Source organism: Panthera tigris, chromosome X (genome assembly GCF_018350195.1).
Source record: "Panthera tigris isolate Pti1 chromosome X, P.tigris_Pti1_mat1.1, whole genome shotgun sequence".
NCBI lineage: Eukaryota > Metazoa > Chordata > Mammalia > Carnivora > Felidae > Panthera > Panthera tigris.
In genome coordinates this window covers 10,128,537-10,155,881 of record NC_056677.1, presented here as the reverse complement: position 1 = coordinate 10,155,881, position 27,345 = coordinate 10,128,537, and the positions used below count along the sequence as shown (strand labels likewise).

Genomic DNA, 27,345 nt, shown 5'->3' with positions numbered 1-27,345 from the left:
AGGAAATAGTGACCATGAAATGTAAAAGATGCATGATACCTCAGCCACTGACAAATCATTAAAATCGTGTTTAAAAACAAGATCCAGGGGGGCCGCTGGGTGGCTCAGTCGGTGAAACGTCTGACTCCGGCTCAGGTCGTGATCTCACGGTTCATGAGTTCGAGCCCCGTGTAGGGCTCTGTGCTGACAGCTTGGAGCTTGGAGCCTGGAGCCTGCTTTGGATTCCGTGTCTGTCTGTCTGTCTCTCTCTCTGCCCCTCTCATGCTCAGGCTCAATCTTTCAAAAATAAATAAAACATTAAAAAAATTAAAAAAAAAAAGATCCAGCCCATAAAACCAAGAACAACGGATTCACAGTTCATGCTTCCTGTGGAAGGCTGAAAAATGGTCTCCCCAAAGATACTCACGTCCTAAGGCTTGGACCCTGTACGTGTTACCTTATGGCAAAAGGACTTTGCAGATGTGATCAAATTAAGGATCTTATGAGAGAGAGACCATCCTGGAATATCTGGGTGGGGCTGATATAATCACAGGCTGCTTCTTCGAGGGAGGAAGATGACTAAGAGAAAAAAGGCAAGGTGATGAGGAAGGGACTGAAGTGATGTGGATGCAAGCCTAGGATTGTTGGAAGCCTCCAGAAGCTGTAAGAGACAAGGACAGATTCTCCCCTGGAGCCTCCAGAAGGAACCAGCCCTCCGAACCCCTTTGTCTTAGCCCCTTATGACTCATTTTGGATTGTGGATCTCCAGAACTCTAAGAGAATAAATCTGTGTATTTTTTAAGCCACAAAACGTGTGGAAAATTCGTACAAGGGCACTTTCTTAGCAGGGCTCGGAGAAGAATCAGTTCTCAACATAGGCGTGATTTACAGAAAGCAGGCATCTCTCTCCCTGAGCACAGAACCTCAGCATGAACCCACTCATTCCTTCCTCTCACATTTTCACTTGACTTCAACAGAGAAAAAAACGTTTACCAGATATATGTTATAACAGGGAATTGCTCCAAACTTGAAAAGATTAACAACAGTAACATTTATCTCATGTGCTCAAGGCCAAAAGACACCGGTGTTAGGTCCTAGAACACTGTGGAGGTGGAATTCAGATCAATAAATGTCCTAGACCGGCAAAAAGTCCCAATGCCCAGAGACCATTTAAAAAATATAAGATTCAGGGGCGCCTGGGTGGCTGAGACAGTTAAATGTCCGCCTTCGGCTCAGGTCATGATCTCGCGGTTCATGAGTTCGAGCCCTGCGTCGGGCTCTGTGCTGATGGCTCAGAGCCTGGAGCCTGCTTCGGATTCTGTGTCTCCCTCTCTCTCTGCCCCTCCCCTGCTCACGCTCTGTCTCTGTCTCTCTCTCGAACATAAATAAAACGTTAGAAAGATTTTTTTAAAAAAATACATAGGATTCAAGCCAAATACTGATGCTTAAGATCAGGAAAATGCATGCTGCTAATGATTTATTCAGTTGATGACTGATAAGTGTGTACTATGCACTAAGCACCATTTAGGAGGCATGCCATTTCCTAGATCACGAAAATCATGGTGCAGTATCTTAATTAAAAACAAAAGAAAACAGTGCTTCTATTAGAAAGCTCTACACAGCAGTCACAGATTTTACTGTAGGCTGTGAAGCCTCAGGAAACAACTGGAAGACACACTCTTCTCCAAGCAAGTGCCTTGCCTTTTTGGTGAACATATCGTCTGTAACGTGGGGGCTGGAGTTGATTAAACGTGGTTTCTGGGCAGCTCCTGGAGGGCTGACCGCCTGACATTCCCAAGCTCGCTGAGCAGGTAATAAACACACCAGCTTGTGAACCTGATACCGTGTAAAGGAAGCACATTTCACATCTCGAAAACCAAGGAATTGCAGAATCCTGACGTGGATTCTTCGTTTTACTATTCCTTGGTTTATTTGAGGGCTTTTCGGCTTTTATTTTAATTTGGTGGCTCTTTGCGAGTGGAGCTCTTGGAGGTCGGTTTGCTGGCTGCTGAGGAACCGTTAATCTCATCTCCAAAGAGCATTTGGTCTTTCTTAAGTAGGCTTTCTAGCCATACAAGAACCCCCCAACGTTCCAGGAAAACGTGATTATGAGCAAAATTGCATCTGCTTACATTTTTATTGTGGAAAGGAAATTGAAACTTACGATCATATGTTCTAAGAACCTGGTTTGAGGTTTGTTCTGTTTGAACTTCAAAATCCCTTAATACGGTGGCTGACTGATGAAAGATTTTTTTTTTTCCCCTGTAAGTCAAACAAAGATAGGCTCACCTTTAAGAAGCCTGTTCCACACCAAGGCTCTCAGCCTGCTCTCCCTGGGAATTAGTGACACACAAAAAAATCTCCACAGGGCAGGGATTCTGGAAGCCACCGCCGCCACCCCCACCTTGGTGCGTGTCTGGGGACATTCTAGCTGGAGAGGCTGCTACTGGCATCTAGTGGGCAGAGGCCACAGATACTGCTCAAAAGTCTGTAACGCACAGGACAGCTTTCCACCCACCCCCAACCAAGAATTGTCCAGCCCAGCCCCAAAGGTCAACAGCGCTACAACAAAGGAACCCAGCTCTAGTGGGCACCTCAGAAAGCAAGGTATCACAACCAGAGAACCGGGAAAGCATGTTCAGGGAGTGATTCCTAAAAGGCTGCCCTAGTGCGGGAGAGGAGCGCAGGAATCTGAGCCAGACTGCCTGGGTTTGAACGCGGGCTCCATCACTTACTGGCTGTGCCTCTTTGCGCAAGTTATTCAACTGCTCTGTGCCTCATTTCTCTTCCCTGCCATATGGGGATTATAATCATAGTGCTTATTACCACAACACTTACGGGCTTTCAATGGAGTTAATAGTCCTCAAGTGTTTAGAACGGGGCCAGGCCGACAGTAAGCCCTAACTACGTTCGTCTTTACCAAGTGGCTTTGCTGATCTCTGGAGAAGGAAGTTTTTCAAGGGCTTCCAGAAGTTTATCAACAGTAGAGAGAACGGCTTCAGAGTCTCAATTGCCACAGCAAGAAAAAACGAGTCAATTTCATCCGACACCCACACCCTTTCTTTCCGGTTCGTCAACCTTAATCTGAAAGGCACCTAGACCGAGGAGGGGCGAGGAGGGGCGAGGAGGGGCGGGGGGGGGGGGCGCGGCCCCCCCCCCCCGGGGCTCAGCCCAAGCACGGCAAACACTTACTCCCTCGGCCTCAGTTTCTCCCCCTCCTTCTCCAGCAAAACTAGCGACGGACAATCAGTGGGCGCCCTACAGACAGAACGGAAGATACAGAAGTCCACGGGCACAGAACCCACCCACCCACCGCCGCTCGCACCCGCACAGATGTGTGCAGACCACCAACCAGAACGCGCACCCGCCGGGCTGGGCACAGAGCCTCTCTCCCCCCCGAAACCCGCCCGACGCCGCCAGGTGGGGCGCAGGCGGTGCGGGGTGCCGGGGAGCAAGCCTCGCCAAAGGGGCGCGGGTTGGAGAGCCCGTGGGCGCCCCGGGCCCCGCACCTTTTGGAACCCCGTCTCAGCGCGCGCGCACACTGGCGCCCCCCTCCCCTACGCTGCAGGGGTGCCTGGAGGGACCGAGGAGAGAGAGAGAAGCCGCCGCGCGGGGGAGCTCAGGCCGGGCGATAACCACTCACCTGGCCGCGTCCCCCGATCCACCTGCCACCCAGGGGAGCAGCAGCGGGAGCGCCAGGGCCCAGGGCCGCGGCATCGTGGCGCCGGGGCCTCCCTCCGCCGCCTCCCGCCGCTCCTGCTGCGCCCCCTCGGGAGGGCGCGGGCCCCGGGGCGCTGCGGGCCGGCCGCCTCCGCTCTCCTCGGCCGCCGCTCGGGGCCTCCGCCGCTCCCCGGCGCGGTCGCAGCGGGCGGTGGAGGCGCCCCGGCGAGGCGCGCGCGGCTCCTGTCCCCGTGCAGCGGGGCCGGGCGCGCCAGGGAGGGCGGGGCGGGCCGTGCACATCTGGCCGGGACCCGCCTCCTGCACGACCCGCGCATCCTCCGCGCTCTCTGCTCACCCGAGAACCTTCCCCCCCGGGGCTCAGGGCGCTTGTCTCCAGGCAGAGTCACCGCGTGGCGCCATCTGTTTGGGGCCGATTCCGGGGATACCTGCGCTCGGGTTTCAGAATTCGGTGAAGTCGAAGCAGGAGCCCAGGATGCTGGTTCAGAGCACTTCTGTACCACTTTTGTTTAGGTCTTCATACTCCGCTAGGTTTTCTTCCACGCACTGTAAATCATGGCCGGCTAGAGCTGGAAGGTCACCAAGTCCGGGGCAAACCCTTCCTTTCACAAGCGATCTCTCAGGCTCATCTGCGACGGCTTACTTAGGGGACCATCGGATGACACTGTAATATAACCAGCGCAGAATCTAATGGCAGAAACACGTTCGGACCTTCCTCCACCCCTCCCCTGCACATCCATACCCTTTGGCTTCACGGTGGACACAACCTGCGGCCCCACGTTTTTGTCTCTGGACTTGACTGTGACTTGCCTCGACCAGTGGCATAAGGGCGGAAGTTAGCCAAGTTGCCAGTTCCAAGCCTACGCCATAAGACACCTGAGCCCCTCTCCCGGACAAGAGAAGACCATGGCCCAGCTGGCATCATAGGCCAAGGAGAATGAGGAACAGAGCCACTCAGTCAAGCCTAGCCTGTATCATCCAACCCCCAGATACACGAATGAGCTCAGCCAAGGTCAGCGATGCCAGACAAACTAATAAGGCTCATTGTGACCCTCTGTTACGCGGACGCAGCCTATGACCTGGTATTAGAAATCAAAAGAAGTATAATGGAGAAAGAGGAGGTTTGTCTTGATATGCTTGATTCATGGTTATATAATGAGTATATGCCTTAACTGTAGCCAACAAAATGTGAGAAGCGGAGATGGGAAGATTCAAGTGGTAGAGTCTTGATTTAAACCATAATGGATCTCCTTATTGGTGTAAGCCACGTTCAGTTGGATCTTTGGTTTTATGGTTGTAGGTATTCCAATGGATGTGGTATCGTTGGTCAGTAACCAGTTAGGCCATTGAGCTGCTCATAGATAATGGCCTGTCCTAACACTCTACACGCATCATCATACTCAACACCCACAACTCTATACGTAGTGATCATTGGTTCCCCCATTTTTAAAGTGTCAAGAAAGGCAGCCAGAGAGGTTAAGCGACTTTCCCAAAGTCCTACATCTAACAAGTGTGAAGCTGGGATTGGAAAGGAGGGCCCTTCTCCCCCGAGCTCTGCTGTTCCAGAAATCCTTTTTCTCCTCTTCTTAATCCTTGGTGGCTTCAGATGTCAAATGAGTCTCGTGAATAAGGTAGTAAGATGACCGCTTCAAGGCCATGACCCCAATCCTTTGGACTCTTCACACCAAAACTGGTGAGATTTACTGAAAATACCAAAACTGAGTTCTAAAGGTGAGGCTGTTTTATGATTGTTGCTTTTTTCAGAACAGACCTCTCTTCTGTCTGCTTAAAGGAGGTGATGAACGTTATAACAGGAACCTTCCAGAGTGGTCAAACTCTCCTCTGCCAACCCACCTATTACTTCCTAGGGGGAGCTGCGGACAAAGGCGCCATCGGGTAGCATGATGAACAGAGAAGGAACCTGGAAATTATGTGTTGCCAGGTGAGAAGACATTGGATACAAACTGCCGTGGAGAGGCAGGTGTTTCTAATAACCACACTGGCGTCGCTGACGTTGAGAGTGAGGCTCTTTAGGGGGCCCCACTGCCTCCTACAAAGGAAAAACAATCTTTGATCAGAATCTCATAAAATCATCCGCACCTTTTACCACGTTTTTTTGTTTTTCCTCCAATCTATTTTCGCCAAGCCCCCTGCGTGGTACAGGTGTGATGGGATATTCTTGTGCCCTTCTGAAATATACACACGGAACACACGTATAAAACTTTGAACGCTGACATAGTGCCCGGTGCTGAGATCCAAAAGTTGTATTGAAATAGCGGCACCAGAAGCAAAGCATTGCGAGATCAAACGGCTGGAAGCGTCTAGGCCAGAGCTTTTAAACTCGAAGGTCAGTACACACTAGCTGGGGGTCTTGTTCAAATGGAGATTCGGATGGTGTTAGCTCTGGAATAAGGCCGGAGTCTCGATTACTCAAAAGATCTCAAGTGATGTCTATGCTGCCGTCCCAAGAAGTGAGAGTCTGGAGATCACCTGGAGGGGGCGCCTGGGCGGCTCAGTCGGTGGAGCATTGGACTCGACTTCCCCTCAGGTCAGGATCTCAAGGCTCGTTGAGTGCAAGCCCCACGTCGGGCTCTGCGCGGACAGAGCAGAGCCTGCTGGGGATTCTGTCTCCCTCTCTCTCTCAAAATAAAGAAAAATCAAAAACTTTAAAAAACAATTGGAGATCACCCGAAGGAGTAGTTCTCAAGTTCAGCTGCACATTGAGGTCACCTGGGAAGCTTTGAAATTGCCGATGTCCCACCCCACCTCCACAGTTTCTACTGTATGAACCATGGCTTGAGCATGGGGACCCTTAGAATCTTCCCTGGTGGTTCTAAGCACAAACCAAGATGGAGAACCATTGGTTTGGGCCGACTCCAAAATTTTACAAATGGAAAAGCAGCTCCACTGTGTGAAGAGCCATGCCCTAGGCCACACACAGGGCGAGGTCCTGTCTCGGTTTCCATCACGTGGCCCTCCCCTCAAACTTCAAGAGATTTTCGAGATCACCCTTCCTCTCAAGAGGAAAATGGCACCTCTTCATTCTTAGTCTTCTATGTTAATTGTAGTGACACGTTCTAGAAATTGATGTTTTCCCAGTCTGTTTTTCTTTCCATTTCTTTGTTTGGTTGCATTTTATTACTATTTCAATTTTAGTTTTATTTAAATGTTAGCTTAAGTTTTAGTTTAGCACAGTATTGGTTTCAGGAGTGGAATGGAGTGATTCATCACAACACGCAGAGCTCGTCCCAGCAAGTGCCTTCCTTCATATCCATCACCTTCTCATTTGTTCCGTGAAATTCTGTATGGCAAGGGGAATCTTCAGGTATACACAGCTTTGCTTCATCCTGTGCCTGTCAGGGACCCTGTTCTTGGAGCTCTGTGGTGGCAGAAAAATCCCAACCACTTTCAGTCTTCCTTCCCTTCCTGGTCCCCCACCTCTCCTTCCTTCCCTCTGCGTCTTCTCCCTCCCTTCTTGCTCATTTATCTGGACCCTACCAAGTGCCAGGCCCTGTGGGGACCGCTTGGTAGAAATGTGTCTGCCGGACAGGCTCTGCTTTTTCCTCCCTGGGGACCTGGGATGGCCCGCTAACACCTGGCCCTCTTCAACATCATGACCCACACCTCTTGGGGAGCAGGAAAAAAACGAAGGTCAACTTGAAAGAGAAAAAAATAACCCCGTGATTCATTTTCCCTCCAATGTTGCCTGCTCCTAGGACCTCCCACTTGATAACTGAAGAGAAATTGATATTTGTGGAGGGATTATCATATGCTGGACATTTCAGAGTCATTCTTTACTCTTGGCAATAAGGTAGATACCATCACACCGTTTTACGGATGAGCCACGTGAAGTCTGGAGCAGTTACGTCTCGTCCACGGTCACCCATCGACAAAATGGAAGGAACATGGATGTGGGAGTCAGACCCCACTGGTGGTTAATTTGGCTGCCAGATTTCCTTCTTCCTAGTAGGAATTCATGGCCTGGCGGTGGTGGAGGAAGGCCCGTTCACCACCAGCAACAGTGAAGATTTTCGATGTCGGGGAGTATGTGCTGGTGAGGGTCAGCACGGCTTTCATCTGATTTTTTAAAAAAATTTTTTCTTAGTGTTTATTTATTTTTGAGAGACAGAGAGAGGCAGCATGAGTGGGAGAGGGCAGAGAGAGAGAGAGGGAGACCCAGAATATGAAGCAGGCTCCAGGCTCTGAGCCGTCAGCCCAGAGCCCGACGCGGGGCTTGAACTCACAGACCACGAGATCATGACCTGAGCCGAAGTCGGACGCTCAACCGACTGAGCCACCCAGGCACCCCGGCTTTCATCTGATTTTTAAGGGAGTCTGTGATCTAGGACGCTTTAAATGTCACTACTGTCTAGAGAGATCTCCTTGCCCATGAATGAAATTTCACTGTCTGAATGTTAGCGCCCTTGACTTTGACTAAATTCATGTTTCCCACCTATGGCACTCAGTCACCAAGGGCTTTTCTTTTTGTCTTTACGGGGTGGGGGGGGGGTACAGCTGGAGTCCACCCTATATACTTCCTTCCTGCTCCATGTGTAAATATCCTGTGCTGCTTTCCTGTTCACGATTGAATATAATAGCTCGGCATACCCCTGGCAAGGCTTGTCTATTTATTTTGCCCTACAGAAATCCTACAGGCTGATTTCTGAGAATTCAACCCGGGCAACTCCGTTTACATGGGCCTTCAAAGTACAGACGTTTGTCCCAAGTCGCTCTGACTTGACTTGGGAAAGCCTGGCTGAGAGCTGCTCCGTGGACTGTTAAATTGCAACTATCTTTGTGATGCCTCTTTTAAGGATGAAAGTAGCAACATTTGCTAAAACAATATATTTTCGTTCTTTTTTTTTTTTTCCCACATACATACCTTCCGATTTGCAAACAGTTCTCATGGGGTTTGCAGACTTATTCCTTTAACCCATTTATTGTACTCCTGCCAATCACGTGCAGGACACTGTGTCCGGCGTGGATGGAAAGATGAATAAGAGATAATCCCTTGCCTTGGGTGACGGAAGTGTCAATACATTAGGATTAACGGTGTCAGTGCTAACAGAAGTACTTTACGTGCTGTGGAAACAAGGAAGGAAGAAGATAAATGCTTTGGGTTCTATGCCCATCGATGTTGTTCCTGTATTATCCCCTACTTGCATAAATTGTTTTATAAAACAGTTTTTAGATGGCGGGGGTTTTACAAAACAGGGAATCTTGAAAACTGTCTTTGCTCAGATAATAACTGGTCCCAAACCACGACGTTGTCCTGACCCACGGGGGTGCCGGTCCTTTTGAGAGAGGAAGCATCCGGATTCAGTTCAGGGTTCTACCAACTAATTGCCTCCACTCGCGCAAAGTCAGTTCACGTCCTCAGGCCTCACTACGTCTGTATCATGCTCGCAAAGGATTCTGGATCCTTAAGTGTCTCTCTTCAAAGTTCCATGATTCTAACATTTTCTTTTGTAGGAAGGTGGGGGGACAAAACAACTATGACCCAAAAGATCGTATTTGAAACTCAAAAGTAGGGTTCATTGCAGCAAACAAGGAATCTTGTTTCAATGAATAAATGGATGGCAAAAGGAGTAAATGAAGTTTCTCTTCCATTGTGGCTAAGATTCACTCTGCTCTGCTTCTGGCTTTTATTCCACACGTTGTGTGTGTTTATACAGTAATTTATTTAGTACCCACTTGGGGTGCCTGGGTAGCTCAAGTCGGTTAAGCGTTCGACTTCAGCTCAGGTCACAATCTCGCGGTTCGTGGGTTCGAGTCCCGCATCCGGCTCTGTGCTGACAGCTCAGAGCCTGGAGCCTGCTTCGGATTCTGTGTCTCCCTCTCTCTCTGCCCCTCCCCGGCTTGTGCTTTCTCAAAAATAATAAACATTTAAATTTTTTTTTTTCAAAAGCTGTATTTAGTAGCCACTTGGTGTCAGAGAGCTTGGGGTTGGTAATATAGTTCAGGATGTCTAGCATTAACTGACATTACGTCTACCAAGAACCCACCATACATTTCCATTAGGCCCTCATGAGGGTGGTCCTGTGCTATTGAGAACTGCTTAGCAGGACGGGGACCACAGCGAGAGCTCCCTAAATACACACTCTGCTTATGGCTTCCTTCCCTTCTTTGTCTCACCTACCCTCTTGTTTACCATTGTTGTCTTGAATCATCTGTAAGTCATTTTCACTCATATTTAAGTCTCGGGGTCTCCTTCTGGGAGGCAGGCACTTTGTTAGGGCAGGAGGCATGATACGGCATCCTAAGCTCTCTTTTTTTAATTTTTTTTTTTTAACCTTTATTTATTTTTGAGACAGAGAGAGACAGAGCATGAACGGGGAGGGGGAAGGAGGAAGGAGGAGGAGGAGGAAGAGGAGGAGGAGGAGGAAGAAGAGGAGGAGGAGGAGGAGGAGGAGGAGGAGGAGGAGGAAGAAGAGGAGGAGGAGGAAGAGGAGGAAGAGGAGGAGGAGGAGGAGGAAGAAGAGGAGGAGGAGGAAGAGGAGGAAGAGGAGGAGGAGGAGGAGGAAGAAGAGGAGGAGGAGGAAGAGGAGGAAGAGGAGGAGGAGGAGGAGGAAGAGGAGAGGAGGAAGAGGAGGAGGAGGAGGAAGAAGAGGAGGAGGAGGAGGAGGAGGAGGAAGAAGAGGAGGAGGAGGAAGAAGAGGAGGAGGAGGAGGAAGAGGAGGAGGAGGAGGAGGAAGAGGAGAGGAGGAAGAGGAGGAGGAGGAGGAAGAAGAGGAGGAGGAGGAGGAAGAGGAGGAGGAGGAAGAAGAGGAGGAGGAGGAGGAGGAGGAGGAAGAGGAGGAGGAGGAGGAGGAGGAAGAGGAGGAGGAGGAAGAAGAGGAGGAGGAGGAGGAGGAGGAGGAGGAAGAAGAGGAGGAGGAGGAGGAGGAAGAGGAGGAGGAGGAAGAAGAGGAGGAGGAGGAGGAGGAGGAGGAGGAGGAGGAGGAGGAAGAAGAGGAGGAGGAAGAGGAGGAGGAGGAGGAAGAAGAGGAGGAGGAGGAGGAGGAGGAGGAGGAAGAAGAGGAGGAGGAGGAGGAGGAGGAGGAAGAGGAGGAGGAGGAGGAGGAGGAGGAGGAGGAGGAGGAGGAAGAGGAGGAGGAGGAGGAAGAAGAGGAGGAGGAGGAGGAGGAAGAGGAGGAGGAGGAGGAGGAGGAGGAGGAGGAAGAAGAGGAGGAGGAGGAGGAGGAGGAGGAAGAGGAGGAGGAGGAGGAGGAGGAGGAGGAGGAGGAGGAGGAAGAGGAGGAGGAAGAAGAGGAGGAGGAGGAGGAGGAGGAGGAGGAGGAAGAAGAGGAGGAGGAGGAGGAAGAGGAGGAGGAGGAGGAAGAGGAGGAGGAGGAGGAGGAAGAGGAGAGGAGGAAGAGGAGGAGGAGGAGGAGGAAGAAGAGGAGGAGGAGGAGGAAGAGGAGGAGGAGGAAGAAGAGGAGGAGGAGGAGGAGGAAGAGGAGGAGGAGGAAGAAGAGGAGGAGGAGGAGGAGGAAGAAGAGGAGGAGGAGGAAGAAGAGGAGGAGGAGGAGGAGGAAGAAGAGGAGGAGGAGGAAGAAGAGGAGGAGGAGGAGGAAGAGGAGGAGGAGGAGGAGGAAGAGGAGGAGGAGGAAGAAGAGGAGGAGGAGGAGGAAGAAGAGGAGGAGGAGGAGGAGGAGGAGGAGGAGGAGGAGGAAGAGGAGGAGGAGGAGGAAGAAGAGGAGGAGGAGGAGGAGGAGGAGGAGGAGGAGGAGGAGGAAGAGGAGGAGGAGGAGGAAGAAGAGGAGGAGGAGGAGGAGGAGGAAGAGGAGGAGGAGGAGGAGGAGGAAGAGGAGGAGGAGAAATAATAATTCTCTGAACCTCGTAGCCTCTTGTCCGGTATGTGTCGCCTTTTTTTCCTTTGCTGTTTTTTATGGGCATATGTATGTACCTTTTGGTATTGCCTTTCCGCTGTTTTAAAATACTTTCCTTGAAATGCAAATCAAAACCACAATGACCTATCCCCTCACACCTGCCAGCAGAAGGGCTAAAATCAAAAACACAAGACACAAGTGTTGGCGAGGATGTGGAACAAAAGGAAGCCTCGTGCGCCGTTGGTGGGGACGCAAACTGGTGCAGCCACTGTGGAAAACAGTATGGAGGCTTCTCGAGCAGTTAAACGTGGAGGGGCGCCTGGCTGGCTCAGTCAGTAGAGCGTCCAACTCTTGGTCTTGGGGTTTTGAGTTGGAGCCCCACAATGGGTGTAGAACTTAGAGTTTCTGTGTAAACAAAAAAAATTAAAAACAGAATTGCCCTAAGATCCAGTAATGTCGCTGTGGGGTATTTACCCAAAGAATACGAAGACACTAATTTGAAAAGATATACGCACCCCTATGTTCACTGCAGCATTATTTACAATCGCCAAATCATGGAAGCAGCCCAAGTGTCCAGCGATAGATGGATGGAAAAAGAAGATGTGTTATGTATATACAGTGGAATATTACTCGGCCATAAAAAGAATAAAACCTTGCCATTTGCAGCAGTACGAATGGATCTAGAGAGTAGAATGCTCAGTGAAAGAAGCTGGAAAAAGACAAATAGCATAGGATTTCACTCGTAACAAAACAAACGAACAAAGAGAAAGAGAGACAAACATGAAAACAGACTTTTCACGCTAGGGAACGAATTACTGATTGCCAGAGGAGAGGTGGGTGGGGGGATAGATAAAATAGGTGAAGGAGATTAAGAATACACTTATCACGGGGCGCCTGGGTGGCTCAGTCGGTTAAGCGTCCGACTTCGGCTCAGGTCACGATCTCACGGTTCGTGAGTTCGAGCCCCGCTTCGGGCTCTCTGCCGTCAGTGCAGGCTCCGCTTCGGATCCTCTGCCTCCCTCTCTCTCTGCCCCTTCCCTGCTTACACAAACACTCTCTCTCTCTTACAAGCAAACATTAAAAAAAAAAAAAAAGTTTCCGAAAACAAATAAATACGTACTTGCTTTGAATCACTTGCAGCCCAAACACCCTCATCCTCTTTAAGGGCAGAACCATGCCTCTAGCACTCCTTAAGAATAATTAAGAAGACACATTTTGGGGTGCTTGGACATCTTATGACTCCCTCATCACTTTTTTTTTTTTTTTTTTGAGAGCGCACATCCATGCTGTGAGACACAGAGGGAGAGAAAGAGAATCCCAAGCAGGGTCCATGCTTAGCGCGGGACTCATGACGTCGAGATCATAACCTGAGCGGAAGTCAAGACACTCGACAACCGGAGCCACCCGGGTGCCCTTCCTTCGTCAACTTTAAAACTAGTTCCCTTCAGTGCTAAAAACACAGTAGGCTTAGTAGTCACGTTTGTGCCCTGTGACTCACCAGTCCTTGGCTGTGGCTGATTGGACCAGGGTGGATATACAAGCCACGCTTTTCCTCTCCAGGACTTTGGAATTGGAACACTAAGGTCATTAGTCTGTCGGTCAACTGGAGAGTGGCATGGGACAAGTCAAGGCAGGTCCAAGCCGAAGTTAGGGCAGGGGACTGACGGGGGAGAGGAGTAACAAGGCCACTGAGCTGAAAGGGAGCAAATGCTGAGGGACTAGGTGGTTCTTATCCATTTTATCTGCATCTATGTCTATATCCGTATCCATATCGATATGTATACACAACCTACATATCTAGTGACATATATATAACCCTGTACCACAATATCTCTACAACTACACCCACGGGCACCTATTTCTATATAGCTCTATGTCTATCCCTCTCTGCGTATGTTTCTCTCCATGTATCCACGAGTATCTAACACCATATCTGTATCTACATGTCCATAACTCTATCGCTATACCTCTATCACTCTATGCGTAATTCTCTCTCTATATGTGTAGTTATCGATATATCCTTAGGTCTACGATAGTATCTCTATATATTTACATCTCTATAATTCCATCTATATACCTGTAACTATCTCTGTTTCTCTATCACTGTCTATATCATATCACTGTCTCTCTATCTCAAGTTAGTTTTAGGATTCTTCTGTTCCTTGAGCTCTCCGTCTCTAGGAGTCCCTGGATCCTTCTAATAGACGTTCTCTGACCCTGAGCAAGTTTGAGTGAGTTTTTATTTCCCGCATCCAGACGGGTCTGGACTAAAACACTATTACATTCCACCTCCTACCTTTTGCCCAGTGTGGCCAACCTGCACTGACCTCTTCTAATAAGAAAAGGAGAGATTCATTTGCATCAAACATAGAATCTTAAGATGGAAGAAATTCGTGGGATCACATGGTCCACGCCTCCCACTTCACAGACAAGAAAATGGGTACAGAGAGCTCCAGCCTGGAGTCGGCCTTAAGATGTTGGAGGTATTTACTACTAGAGGTAGTAAAATATAAAAATGGGGACAGAATGAGGGCACCTGGATGGCTCAGTTGCTGGAGTATCTGACTCTTGATTTCTGCTGGGATCGAGCCCCACATTGGGCCCTGTGCTGAGTGTAGAGCCTGCTTAAGATATATTCTCTCTCTCTCTCTCTCTCTCTCTCTCTCTCTCTCTCTCTCTCTCTCCTCTCTCTCTCTCTCCTCTCTCTCTCTCTCCTCTCTCTCTCTCTCTCTCTCTCTCTCTCTCTCTCTCTCAGCGTCTGGGTGGCTCAATCCACTGAGCGACCCTTGACTTCACCTCAGGTGAATTCTTCACCTCACCTCAGGTCATGATCTTACGGTGTGGGAGTTCAAGCCCCACATCCCTGCTTGGGATCCTCTCTCTTCCTCTCTTTCTGCCGCTCCCTCGTTTGCTCGTGCGCGCTCTCTCAAAATAAATAAACTTTAAAAAGATTCTCTCTCCCTCTGCCCCTCCCCATGCTCATCCTCTAAAATAAAATATAAATAAATAAAAAGAATGAGGTCACCTGATAAGTGTTCTTCCTGGCCCCGCAGTTCATTCTCATGGGGCAAATGAAATGCACAGAGGAATTGAAAGAAACAGTTCATTCGTCGACCTTTTAAAATCTATGGCAGCAGGGGCGCCTGGGTGGCTCAGTCGGTTAAGCATCCGACTTCGGCTCAGGTCATGATCTCACGGTTTGTGAGTTCGGGCCCCGCGTCGGGCTCTGGGCTGACAGCTCGGAGCCCGGAGCCTGCATCGGACTCTGCGTCTCCCTCTCTCTCTCTCTCTCTCAAATATAAACAAACATTGTCAAAATTTTTTTAATAGAAAAAGTAAAATCTATCGTAGCAGATGCTATCAGGGCCTCCCCCCTATCTTTTTGGCATTCTCTGTTCATTGCCTAGGGCGGCTTACCTTGAACCCTTGCCACTCTTCATCCGAGGGCTTTGTAGTCACTGATGACAACTAAACTAGTAATGGACAGGGATTTGGTGACTCAACACCCCACATACCTCACCTCTCGGTTGGCAGAGCTCTACGCGGACTCCTGGCGTTCCCCAGGGGGACTGAGCACCAGACGCCCAGCATGGACGCTGGCTTGATAATTTACTCTTTACTGGCTTTCTTCTCCTACCCATCTCATTTCCACACTCCCTTGCCAAAACTTCCCACGATCACCTTCGAGGTAACCTCCTGGCATTCACCCCCTTGCCTCTGGGGAAACCCTAAACAAGATACCTACGTATCTTCTAGTAGAAACATTTCCATCTGAGCTTTGGGGCCCTCCTTGGAAGCCCATCTAACATAAACTCTATTGTATATGTGAATTCAGAGGTTCCCCACAGCCAATTTGAGAACTGTGAGGTGCTTTGGTCTTCAGTGGCCATTTTGGTACAACCTGTTATCCTAGTCTGACTACAAGCAAGAGGATAAAACCCATAAATCGAATCCTAAATTTATTGCTTGGCCCCACACCTTTCATTTTACTGAACTTATTTAAACATGTGGTGTTTTGGGTATAGTGTAATATTTGTATGGTATGAAAATGAAAAAAATACACCTTGTAAAATTAAACTATAAATTCCCTAGGGGGGCACCTGGGTGGGTCAGTCAGGTAAGCATGCAACTTCAGCTCAGATCATGATCTCACAGTTCATGGGTTCGAGCCCTGCACTGGGCTCTCTGTTGCTTGTGATTCTCTCTCCCTCAAAAATAAACATTAAAAAAAAATTTTTTTTAATTCCCTAAATGACAGATTTATGATGTTTATAAATTCTAGAATTTTTCTTTCGTCAAACTCCTGATACTTGAACGCCGGAGACAAGAATTTATGTAATTGGAAGCTTATGGTAGAAACACAACATAACAATTATTTTGTATTTCATAGATCTCTTTGCCAAATAGAAACATATGTAACAGGGGCGCCTGGGTGGCTCAGTCAGTTGAGCGTCTGACTCTTGATTTCAGCTCAGGTCATGATCCCAGGGTCATGAGATTGAGCCCCATGTACAGCTCCACACTGAGAATGGAGCCTAAGAGTCTCCGTCTCTCCCTCTGCCCCTCTCCCCTGCTTGCGTGCACTCTCCCTAAAAAATAAAAAAAAATAAAATACAGAAAAATATGTACTAAAATTTTGATGTGAAATAATCTTCATACTATGAAAATAAGATACCTCATGTTTGCTACCGGGCTCCATTAACGTAAGTTAATTAGTAAAACATTGTAGACGATGGCATATTTTCAGGAATTACTAATACAACATAAGGCTGATGGAAATGTTTGTGCTTGAAGCTGACTGTTGAAAAGTTGATTGTGTTTTCTCTTTCACGCAAACGATTTCCCCAGCACCCATCTGTAGAACAGAGCACCGAACAAGAGAAAATTCCTACTCTGAGAGCTTCCTTATGAGGGAAAACAGATGATGAACAAGTAGGTAAATATACAAGGAATAGAACTTTTGCTTTTAGTTGTTTTTTTGGCGGGGGGGGGGGGGACATCCCATTACATACAAAGCCCTTAATTTGGCTTTATAGTCACAGAACAACAAAACTGGAGATTTTAGTGAAGTCAACGGTCTGTGTTTGGCTTTACATACCATTTATTTAAACCGCACCTACTTTCTACAACATATCTTTTAAATTAACACTTAACCAAATTTTAGGGGCACCTGGGTGGCTCACTCAGTTAAGCATCCGACTTCGGCTCAGGTCATGATCTCGCGGTCTGCGAGTTCAAGCCCCGCGTCGGGCTCTGTGCGGACAGCTCGGAGCCCGGAGCCTGCTTCGGATCCCGTGTCTCCCTCTCTCTCTGCCCCTCCCCTGCTCGCGCGCTCTCTCAAAAATAAACATTAAAAAAAAAAAAATCAAAGAAACAAAGAATAAACATTTTTTAAAGTAGCATAACATTTGGTCTCTTTTGGATACAACGGCAAGGGGCAGCAATTATAGGAAACACATGCAAGACAGCCATCTAACGCTTCGTATCAGTCCTGAAGGATAGAAACATACAAGGGCAAACCTTAGCAATCAAGCAGCATGGGACCCCCTCCTCCTCGTCGTCGTCAAAGGAGGAAAATGCCTGCCGGGTAGTTGCCGTGAATTGCCGAGTTTTGCTTCCGGCTTCGGGGGCTAAGCCGAGAATCTCTGATTCCCGGACCCAAACCCGTCAGGTGTCACCCGAATGCTAACGATACCACTGACGTGCAGCCTCGCTCTGGCCTCATCACCCCGAATTTTGCCTGACCTGTTTTCCGGTCACAAGACGGCTGCAAGCAGGTATCTGTGAGATCCAATATAGCTGGACTTCTAAGACTCAGAAATCAAGCGATCGGTCTCAAACTGCGAATTCTGGGATCTTTCAACGATGGCATTTCTTTACCAGTCTCCAAGGGTTCGTGCGAATACTCTGGGGACAGGAACCATCTAGAAGGTTGGTATTCTGATCTAAGTGCAAGTGCAGACAGATAGAAGACGCCACCTTTGAAGGAGGGGGGGTCCAAGCCTGCCACCCAATCATTTATGCAAGGATTCTTTTTTGGTGCCTTTACTGTTCTGTCCAACTCAAACGGATTCCAGGCCAACTGAGAACTCTGGTTCCCATACATATTCATCGAAGTACAGACACGGGAAATGGTGAATTGGAAGACAAGTCTTGGAAGACAAACTTCTAAAGAAGTTGGTCCCATTTTTCTCTGGTGTCACCCGTCTTTGTTTTGTTTTGGCTTTTTTTTTTTTTTTTTTATTTTAAAAACATTTTTTTTTTCAACGTTTTTTATTTATTTTTGGGACAGAGAGAGACAGAGCATGAACAGGGGAGGGGCAGAGAGAGAGAGGGAGACAAAGAATCGGAAACAGGCTCCAGGCTCCGAGCCATCAGCCCAGAGCCTGATGCGGGGCTCGAACTCACGGACCGCGAGATCGTGACCTGGCTGAAGTCGGACGCTTAACCGACTGCGCCACCCAGGCGCCCCTGTTTTGGCTTTTATGACATAAAAATCAGGGCCAGATAGGGCCACGTGAATGATCTGGGTTAAAGAATGGAGGTTAAAGTCCCACCTGTTACTAGCTGTATCACATGGGGGGAGTTCAACTTTTTTTAATTTCCGCAGCTGTGAAACGGGAAGAAGCTACCTCCCAGGGTCATTGTGAAGTTAAGTGAGTTAATACAAACCCAGACTTTAGAATGGTGTCTAGTACAAGGCAAAAACCCATCTAGTGTTAGAGGTCATCAGAGTTGGAATGGGTTTTTTAAAATTTATTTTATTAAAAAAATTTTTTTTTAATGTTTATTTATTTTTGAGACAGAGAGAGACAGAGCATGAGCAGGGGAGGGGCAGAGAGAGAGGGAGACACAGAATCCGAAGCAGGCTCCAGGCTCCGAGCCGTCAGCCCAGAGCCCGACGCGGGGCTCTAACTCATGGACTGCGAGATCGTGACCTGAGCCGAAGTCAGACGCTTAACCGACTGAGCCACCCAGGCGCCCCAAATTTATTTTAGATGTGTCCCAAGCCCACAACTAGAGTGGCATCCAGGCTTTGAACTCCCAAAGCTCCTTCCATACCACCACACTACAGCCTCCCCCCCTTCAAAACCAACACGGGTTTTGGAGTTTGGGGGTCAACTAGGACTGAATCTCCCAGTTGTACCGTTGGTTACCATACCAAAGAGGATGCATCTGGGGAGACCGAATTTTCTGCAGCATGACAAATATGACGTCAGTATCCATTGCAAGGATTCGGTCAAAGCTTTGTAAGAAGTTTAGTAAAAAGCCTCCTTGTTTTTCCATAATAAACCTCCTCAGGTTTTATTCTCCGGCTACAGAAGATCCCCAACACTCACGACCACGCCAAGGGGAAATCTCGGTCAAAAAATGTTGTCGTATGGTGGGGACAGGGAAACATTTGTGCTCCAGTGGAAAGCAGTGTGTTTAGATGGCACCCTTCCTGGTTTCCTGATTCTAGCTTTTCAGAGTCTGTGAGCTGTTCGACTACATGTTGTAGACGACGGGTCACAGCGCGTCATCATTACCATCCACAGACCTGTACCGTCCTGCAAATGGAGGCACGTCCATGTCAACATTCCTGGTCTACGTGTGTCTGTTCTTTGATTTCTCCCGACCTACTTGTAGTGTCGTCCTAGCTCCCACAGCGATGAGTTAAATCTTTAACATGCGTTCGTCTTACATTTTTAGGAGAGCCATGATTTTTTTTACCTTTCGAAAACTATCACTTTAGTCTTCAATCAGAGTTAACCGAAACACAGCTTAAATATTTGAAATCTCACATGACCAGATAGAGTAGATAATAGGTTTTAAAAATACTGGTTCTATATACGGGGCACTGGTTTGATAACTAAGACACTCTGAGGTGTGATTTCCAAACCACAAAAAAAGATTCTTTTTTAAATTTTTTTTCTTTTTTTAATTTTTTTTAACGTTTTTATTTATTTTTGAGACAGAGAGAGATAGAGCATGAGTGGGGGAAGGTCAGAGAGAGAGGGAGACACAGAATCCGAAACAGGCTCCAGGCTCTGAGCTGTCAGCACAGAGCCTGACACGGGGCTCAAACTCACGGACCGCGAGATCATGACCTGAGCTGAAGTCGGACGCTCAACCCACTGAGCCACCCAGGCGCCCCTTGAATTTTTTTTAATGTTTTGTTTTTGGGAGAACGCGCAAGCAGGGGAGAGGCGGGGGGGGGGGGGTGCAGAGGATCTGAAGCAGGCTCTGTGCTGACAGCTGAGAGCCCGACGTGGGGCTCAAACTCATCATGAGATCATGACCTGAGCTGAAGTCAGATGCTCAGCCGACAGAGCCACCCAGGTGCCCATCAGTTTGTTTTTGTTTTAAATCACAATTTATTTCTACTTCTCTGTAATAGAGTTCTTAAATTTGAACAAAGCAAGGGTACCTGGGTGGCGTTCCTCTCCCCTGCTCACACACTTGAAAATAAAAATTCTTTACATTAAAAAAACCCCAACAAAATAAAGTACTTCCCCAACCCAAATTTACTGAAATAGAAATAAACTTAAAAAAACGAATATATTGGGGGGCGCCTGGGTGGCTCAGTCCGTTAAGCACCCGACTTCGGCTCAGGTCATGATCTCAGAGCTTGTGAGTTCAAGCCCTGCGTCAGGCTCTGTGCTGACAGCTCAGAGCCCGGACCTGCTTTGGATTTTGGGTCTCCCTCTCTCTCTGCCCCTCCCCTGCCCACGCTCTGTCTCTCTCTCTCAAAAATAAATAACAAAACCTTAAAAAAAATTTTAAATGAATATATTGGAACCATCTATGTTGACTAGGGAGGGCTATTAAAAAATTAACTGTTAAGACAGAAGATTGATTTTTCATCAGAGAGGCTAAAAACAACTAACATCACATGGCTAGCTGGTAATTTTTTTTTTTTTATAATTCTGTAAAGTTTATTTTATTTATTCTGAGAGATACAGTAAGTGAGCACAGGAGCGGCAGAGAGAGAAGGAGAGAGAAAGAACCCCAAGCAAGCTCCACACTGTCAGCACGGAGCCCGATGTGGGGCTCGAACTCACGAACTGCGCGATCACGACCGGAGCTGAAATCAAGAGTCGGACGCTTAACTGACTGAGCCGCCTAGGCGCCCCCAGCTGATAGTCTTACTACTAGCTCCCACGTGTGTTTATTTTTCTACTACCACCAAAACGATTCACTCAGTTCTCCGAGGACACTGACCAAGTGCCCCACAGATTCAATTCCATTCCCTGACACTGTCTACCCAGAGGTAACATCCGATGCCACAGGTTAAGGGCTCAGTCCTCCAAGACTGCCGCCACCAACTTCAGGCACCAGTCCCAAGTACCCGTTGTCACCCGTGCCTCTGACCGGCAAGCCACAGGACTGGAGGTTTCAACGATCCCTTCCCTGGGTTTCGCTTGCTAGAGCAGCTCCCAGAACTCCAAAAAACCATTTTACTTACTAGATCACCCGGTGTATTAGGAAAGAATAGAAGCGTGGCACAGCCAGATGGAAGAGTTCATCGGACAAGGCGAGGGGAAAGGGCGCGGAGCTTGATGCTGAGCATGTCACTTCTTGCAACCACATGTGTTCACTAACCCAGAAGCTCTCCAAACCCTGTCCTCTTGGGTTTTTATGGAGGCTCTGTGACATAGGCTTGATCGATTACATCACTGACTATTGGAGGTTGAATTCCATCACCGGCCCCTTCCCCCTCGCCCCCCCCCCCCAAAGGGACTTAAAGTTCCAACCCTCACGCACTTGCTCGGTTCCCCTGGCAACCAGCCCCCATCCTTAAACCCCTCCCCAAAGTCACGCCATTCACTTAACAAAAAAACGCTTCTCATTGCCGAGGAAATTCCAAAGGTCTTAGGATCTCCGCGCCAGGAACCGGCATTGGAAGACCATATAAATATTTCTTATTATGACTCACAAGTATCACACTACCGTTTCAGCTCTGTGGACAAAGTTAAGGCAATTTTGTAGGTAATTTAGACCAAGGTTACTTTCTTTGGAGGTGGGTGGGGAGAGCTTGGGTAGGATTATATAGGGTGACCAATTTGTCTCCGTTTGCCTGGGACTTTTTGGTTTAGTGCTGAGAATCCCGTCTTAGGAGAACCCTCAGTTCAGGGCAAACTGGGATGGTTGGTCACCCCAGGTTTGAGTTATCGAAAAAGGCTCGCCATATTGAAGATGAACACGTGACATTTTCAATCATCTTCCTATCATAGTAGAGAAAGTATGGGCTTTGGAATCTAACTTGGGCTCAAATTTCGGTCATGCATCTTACCAGCTGTGTGGCCGTGGGCAAATTACTCAACCTCTCCGGTGCCCAGGTCAGTGAGGATAATACTACCTGACTTCCCAAGATGGTGGTGAGAATTAACGCACGGCCTTCAAGGACGTTTGTGCCACAGTAAGCTTGCCGTGTGTGTGGCTCACAGATAATGACGGTGGTGCTGAGGTGGGAGGTGCGGGGCGCTGGGAGGTGGTTAAGCACAGCAATGAACATAGCACGAATAATACAACCAGCAGATCCCAGTTGTGGGACGACCGTGGGCCAGGTACCGGTCTAAACCCTTTACCCGAATTAACGAACTTAATTCTCATTCCTCCTGGCAACCCTAGGAAGTACACACTGTTGTTACCTCCATCGTACAGGGAAGGGATCTGAGGCATGGAGAGGTTAAGTGATTGGCCCAAAGTCTCCCTGCTGATCAATGGCAAAGCCAAGGTTCTGATCACGAGATGGGCCAAAGTGAAGGGCCCGCCAGGGTGTCTAACAGGCAGCTAGAGACACAAGTCACGGGCTCGCAGCAGAGGTCAGAGTGGTGTTCACAAGGCCCCATCTGGGAGGGCAGGAGAGGAAGAGGGTACTGAAGAAAACAGAGTAGGAAAGACCGGGGAAGGAGAGAACATAAAAATGAAAGGGAAACTTTCGAGGGAGTGTTCCAGTATGTGGACAAATTCAAGGAGATCAAGGATGATGAGAAAAAGGCCGTTGGGCTGGGCAGGTAGGCCCCCTGAAGGCCTCTCTAGTGCAGCTCCGGGGGGCTCAGGGAGAGGAATCCAGCTTATGGTTACAGCAGGTCCTGGATCCTGCCCGTCCACTAGGACCATCTGCCGGCCTCTCCCAAAAGTAGGAGTTAGACCCTAGGACTCATCTCTAGAGATTCTGATCCAATTGGTTGGAGGTAGATCACTGGCTTCCGGCTTTCAGTGTTTCTCTAAAAGTCCCCGAGATGATTCCATTTACTATCGTAGCACTGAGTTCAAGAAGGGCTACGGTTTGCGAAAGAGTGACGGTCAAGTTGCAAGTCAGTCTGTAAATAAGTTTAAAAAAGGAGAAAGAGGGGCGTCCGGGTGGCTCAGTCGGTTAAGTGTCTGACTCTTGATCTGAGCTCAGGTTTCGATCTCAGGGTCCTGAGGTCAGGCCCCACACTGGGTGTGAAGCCTATTTTAAAAAAGAAAGGAGAAAGACAACTGGAGGGGAACAAGAACCACCACATGAGCTCCTACTATGGGCCAAACTCTCTCTAAACACTTGGCATACACCTTTGCGTTTAATCACCAGACCAGCCTGTCACCGGAGAACCCTTAGCATCCCCCATGTTCCCCCCTTAGGAAACGGAGGTCTGAAGAGATCCAGAACCTTCCCCAAGTCACCTCGCGGGAAAGCAAAGAAATCAGGATCAAACCCTGGCAGCCTGGTAAATACAAATGAAGTTATTTTTCAGGTTATCAGAGAGAGGGGCATATTAATGGGCAGGAGGGGAGACTTCTCTACACCAACGGTTTTCTTCCCAGGGTAACTTGTGTTCATTTCCTCTCTACAGATGAACTTTTGCTTTTTAATCCAAATGGATTATACTTCCATGTCTTATGTCCTTATTGTCTCCCACGCCTTCTTCCTGCCACCCCCCCACCCCCCAGAATAGTACCTGTGAACAAGCGCGATGGTCTTCAGAGAGGAAACCCCCGTTCTGGAAATTCCGCTGGCAGAAGTAGAACCCTTTGCAGCTCTGCCTACAAAGAAATGCGGGTGCTCTCAGAGGGGCACGCACACTGGAGGCACTGTGCCCCCAAATGTAAAGGGTGCCGAGGGGGCCGAGGGCAGGTGCGTGGAGTGCTGTTGACGTCTGCTCCCAGGTGGGGCAGAGTTGTCCGGGATGGGTCAGAGACGTGGGAGAAGGGAAGGAACTTCCTGTTCCATCTGAAAGTCACATGGCAAGAGGTGGCAGGCAAGCGGGAAGCCCGAAGCTGTGCTCAAATGAGTCAGAGAGACATCTGCAACCCAGACAAATGGGGGAGTGCGTGGACCTCTTCCACACCTCCTCAACTCCAACGCACCGGGAAGGGGTCTGGTCAGACAGGACTCGACCATTCGAGGGGGCCGAGGGCTTTGGTAACTTGGAAACCGAAGCTCTCTCTGAAAGTTGGACGATCTAGACACATCTGGGCTCGTGAAGCAGATATACACACCCTCCAACAGGCCCCGCTCCGCAACAAGTATTGCCTAACACCACAATGCGGAAGGGGACAGTTGCACAGCCTGCTGCCCACGGGTCTTTCCAGCGCAGTGGCTCGACCCCGCCCCCCGATTATACAGATGATCCCAGAGAGGTTCTGTTGATCACCCACGGGCTCAGCTAGGCTACTGACTGTGCCTAAAGATGAACAGCATCAGAAATCTCCAAACCCGGATCTTCCATGACTGCCCTAACCCCACCCCAGTCACTCACCCTGCCAAGTGTCCTGGGAGAAGTGGGGTACTCTAAGCATCTCCGGCAAACATCCACGCCTGGTCTCTTCACCACTGGCTAGCGCTAGCTCTTACTCTGGTCTAGGATATGTAGAACCCTCAAGAACTCTTGGGGCACCCGGGTGGCTCAGTCGGGCAAGATTCTGATTCTTGATTTCAGCTCAGGTCATGATCTCATGGTTTGTGAGGCGGAGCCCCCCACATCAGGCTCTGCATTGACCAGGCGGGCCTTGGGATCCCCTCTCTCCCTCTCTGCTCCTCTACTACTCGCGTGCACATGCTCTCTCTCTCTCAAAATAAACATTAAAAAAAAAAAAGAAAGAATTCCTTTTGCTTAAGACCTAGGCTACTGCACATCTATACAATTTAACCAAGAGGCGCATGCTTTTTGGACCTTCTGAGGAGCAGACAGCCCAGGGCTCTGGCCACAGGAGTTCAGAGAGAGACAAGAGTAATGGAAAGATGGTCCTATGGAGTAGAGGTTGGCAAACTTGTTCGCAAAGGGCCAAAGAACGAATAATTTAGGGTTTGCAGGTCATGTGGTCTTTGTCCTAACTACTCAACCCTGCAGGGGTAGAGCGAAAGCAGTCATAGTCGATACAAACATGCACGAATGTGGCCATGTTCCAATAAGACTTCATTTATGGACCTTGAAATTTCAGTTTCACGTAATTTTTGTGTGTTGAGAAACACTCTTTTGATGTTTTTTCAACCATTTAAAAATGTAAAAGCCATTCTCAGCTCCCAGAATGGACAAAAACAGACCGTGGAGAGGATGTGGCCCATAGACCATAGTTTGCCAATCCCTGTTGTAGAAGGAAGATCCCCGGCGAGCCCAGCCAGCTACACTCACACACGCTTTCATTTCTGTCATTGCTCATTTCCACATCTTAGCAGACCAACCTTGATGTGCGATCTCCAGACTATTTTGTCCACGGCTAGGACGCGTCTCTCACTCTTGGATTGAGAGTTGAGAGAGACCTAAGTCACCTATGAAGTTAAATCACGGGGCCACGGCAACAGGTGTTGGCGAGGATGCGGAGAAAGAGGATCCTTCTGGCGCCGCTGGTGGGAATGCAAGCTGGTGCAGCCTCTCTGGAAAACAGTAGGGAGGTTCCTCAAAAAATTAAAAGTAGAACGACCCTACGACCCAGCAATGGCACTACTAGGTATTTATCCAAGGGATACAGGTGTGCTGTTTCGAAGGGACACATGCACCCCCATGTTTATAGCAGCCCTATTGACCATAGCCAAAGTATGGAAAGAGCCCAAATGTCCATCGATGGATGAATGGATAAAGAAAATGTGATATGTGTATATATACATACATATATACACATATACATATATATGTGTGTGTATATATGTATGTGTATATATATATATATATATATATATACACACACACACACACATACACACACACACACACACACACACACACAATGGAGTATTACTCGGCAATCAAAAAGAATGAAATCTTGCCATTTGCAACTACGTGGATGGAACTGGAGGGTATTATACTAAGTGAAATTAGTCATTCAGAGAAAGACAAAACTCACATGACTTCACTCATATGAGGACTTTAAGAGACAAAACAGATGAACATAAGGGAAGGGAAACAAAAATAACATACAAACAGGGAGGGGGAACAAAACATAAGAGACTCTTAAGTATGGAGAACAGAGGGCTTCTAGAGGGGGTGTGGGAGCAGGGGATGGGCCAGACGGGTAAATGGATAAGGGGCATTAAGGAATCTACTCCTGAAATCATTGTTGCATTACACGCTAATTTGGATGTAAATTAAAAAAAATTAAGAATTCTGAAAAAAAAAAGAAAAAAATGGGGCCACATTAGTCACTTGTGGGTGAAATTTTAACTTACTAAATATTAAATTGCAAACTGAAAGAAGGGCTTTCCAAAGGTTTAAGGAAGCCATTCTACACACACATGCACATTTTTCTCAACTTGAAACAGAACGTAAGACTATTCTGGGAGCCGAAGCTGAACTGAATCAACATGCCATTTGGTCTGAGTTTTTGGAGAAAGAAGTCAGGAGAAACACCAAACCATTTGACATTTATCTGTGGAAAGTCCTCAAACCCGGGACACCGTGGTCGATCCCAAGTGCAAGTTCCCAACCTTCAACTGGGTGATAAACATTTTGAGCGTGAGGGCCTCATCGGGGATCAGAGTGTTTTATTTCCTGTCAAAATGCCTTTCCCACCGTTCAGCCACAATAGAGGCCTGTCACTGTAGTAACCGCTCTGCCCTTCTCGTAGAAGAAAAAGGGAAGTCCTATTAAAATGACTCCCGCGTTGTGGTCAGTGGTATAGGACACCAAGAAGATAGTTAGCGGTTCTGCAAATGTCAGCCTCTGAGCATTATACATGTTGACATTCAAAATCAGTCACGTGAGCTGCCTAAAGCAGCTAACAGGAGCCTCTGGCATTTAAGTCGCCAGAATCTCTATTTGGAGAGAAAGCTGATGGCACGAAGGTTACAGTGCTAGACTTTAGGGAGCTTAAACGTGTTTTATTATTATTATTGGGAGTTTGGAGCGGATGGAGACTGGACTGGTGTTTGAAATAAAATATGGGTTTTTATGTTTTTAATGTTTATTTTTGAGAGAGAGAGAGAGAGACAGACAGACAGACAGACAGTGTGAGCAGGGGAGGGGCAGAATGAGAGAGGGAGACACAGAATCTGAAGCAGGTTCCAGGCTCCGAGCTGTCAGCACAGAGCCCGATGCGGCACTCGAACCCACGAATGGTGAGGTCATGACCTGAGCCGAACTCGGACGCTTCACCGACTGAGCCACCCCGGCGCCCCAAAATAGGGGTTTTGACGGCAGCCCATACTTTCTATGTTATGAAGATGCTACCCTGAGTTTAGACCTGTGGTGTTTTTTTTTTTTTTTTTTTTTTTTTAATTCTTCCTGGATCTTAATTCCGGAGTAAAGGACAGAGACCCTTTCACCCTTAAGTGTCCTGTTCATTTCTAGAAACGGAGAGCAGGAACTGGAATCTATGGGGATGGAGAACCTAGACCTTGTCAGAAAAATGATGGCTTTAGGATTCTGGCAGTAGGGATTGAAGGCAAAAGGTCGAAGGAGCCAAGAAAAAACAA

General features: G+C 48.3%; 1 protein-coding gene across 1 annotated transcript in view; it reads right to left on the bottom strand.

The window, feature by feature from the left end:
* Positions 1-3,939, bottom strand: part of EGFL6 (EGF like domain multiple 6) — a 56,235-nt gene extending 52,296 nt beyond the window's left edge. Inside the window, exon 1 of the mRNA XM_042975220.1 lies at positions 3,623-3,939. Coding sequence (XP_042831154.1) covers positions 3,623-3,939 — 317 coding nt within the window. The remainder of the gene's footprint in view (positions 1-3,622) is intronic.
* Positions 3,940-27,345: the final 23,406 nt, after the last annotated feature.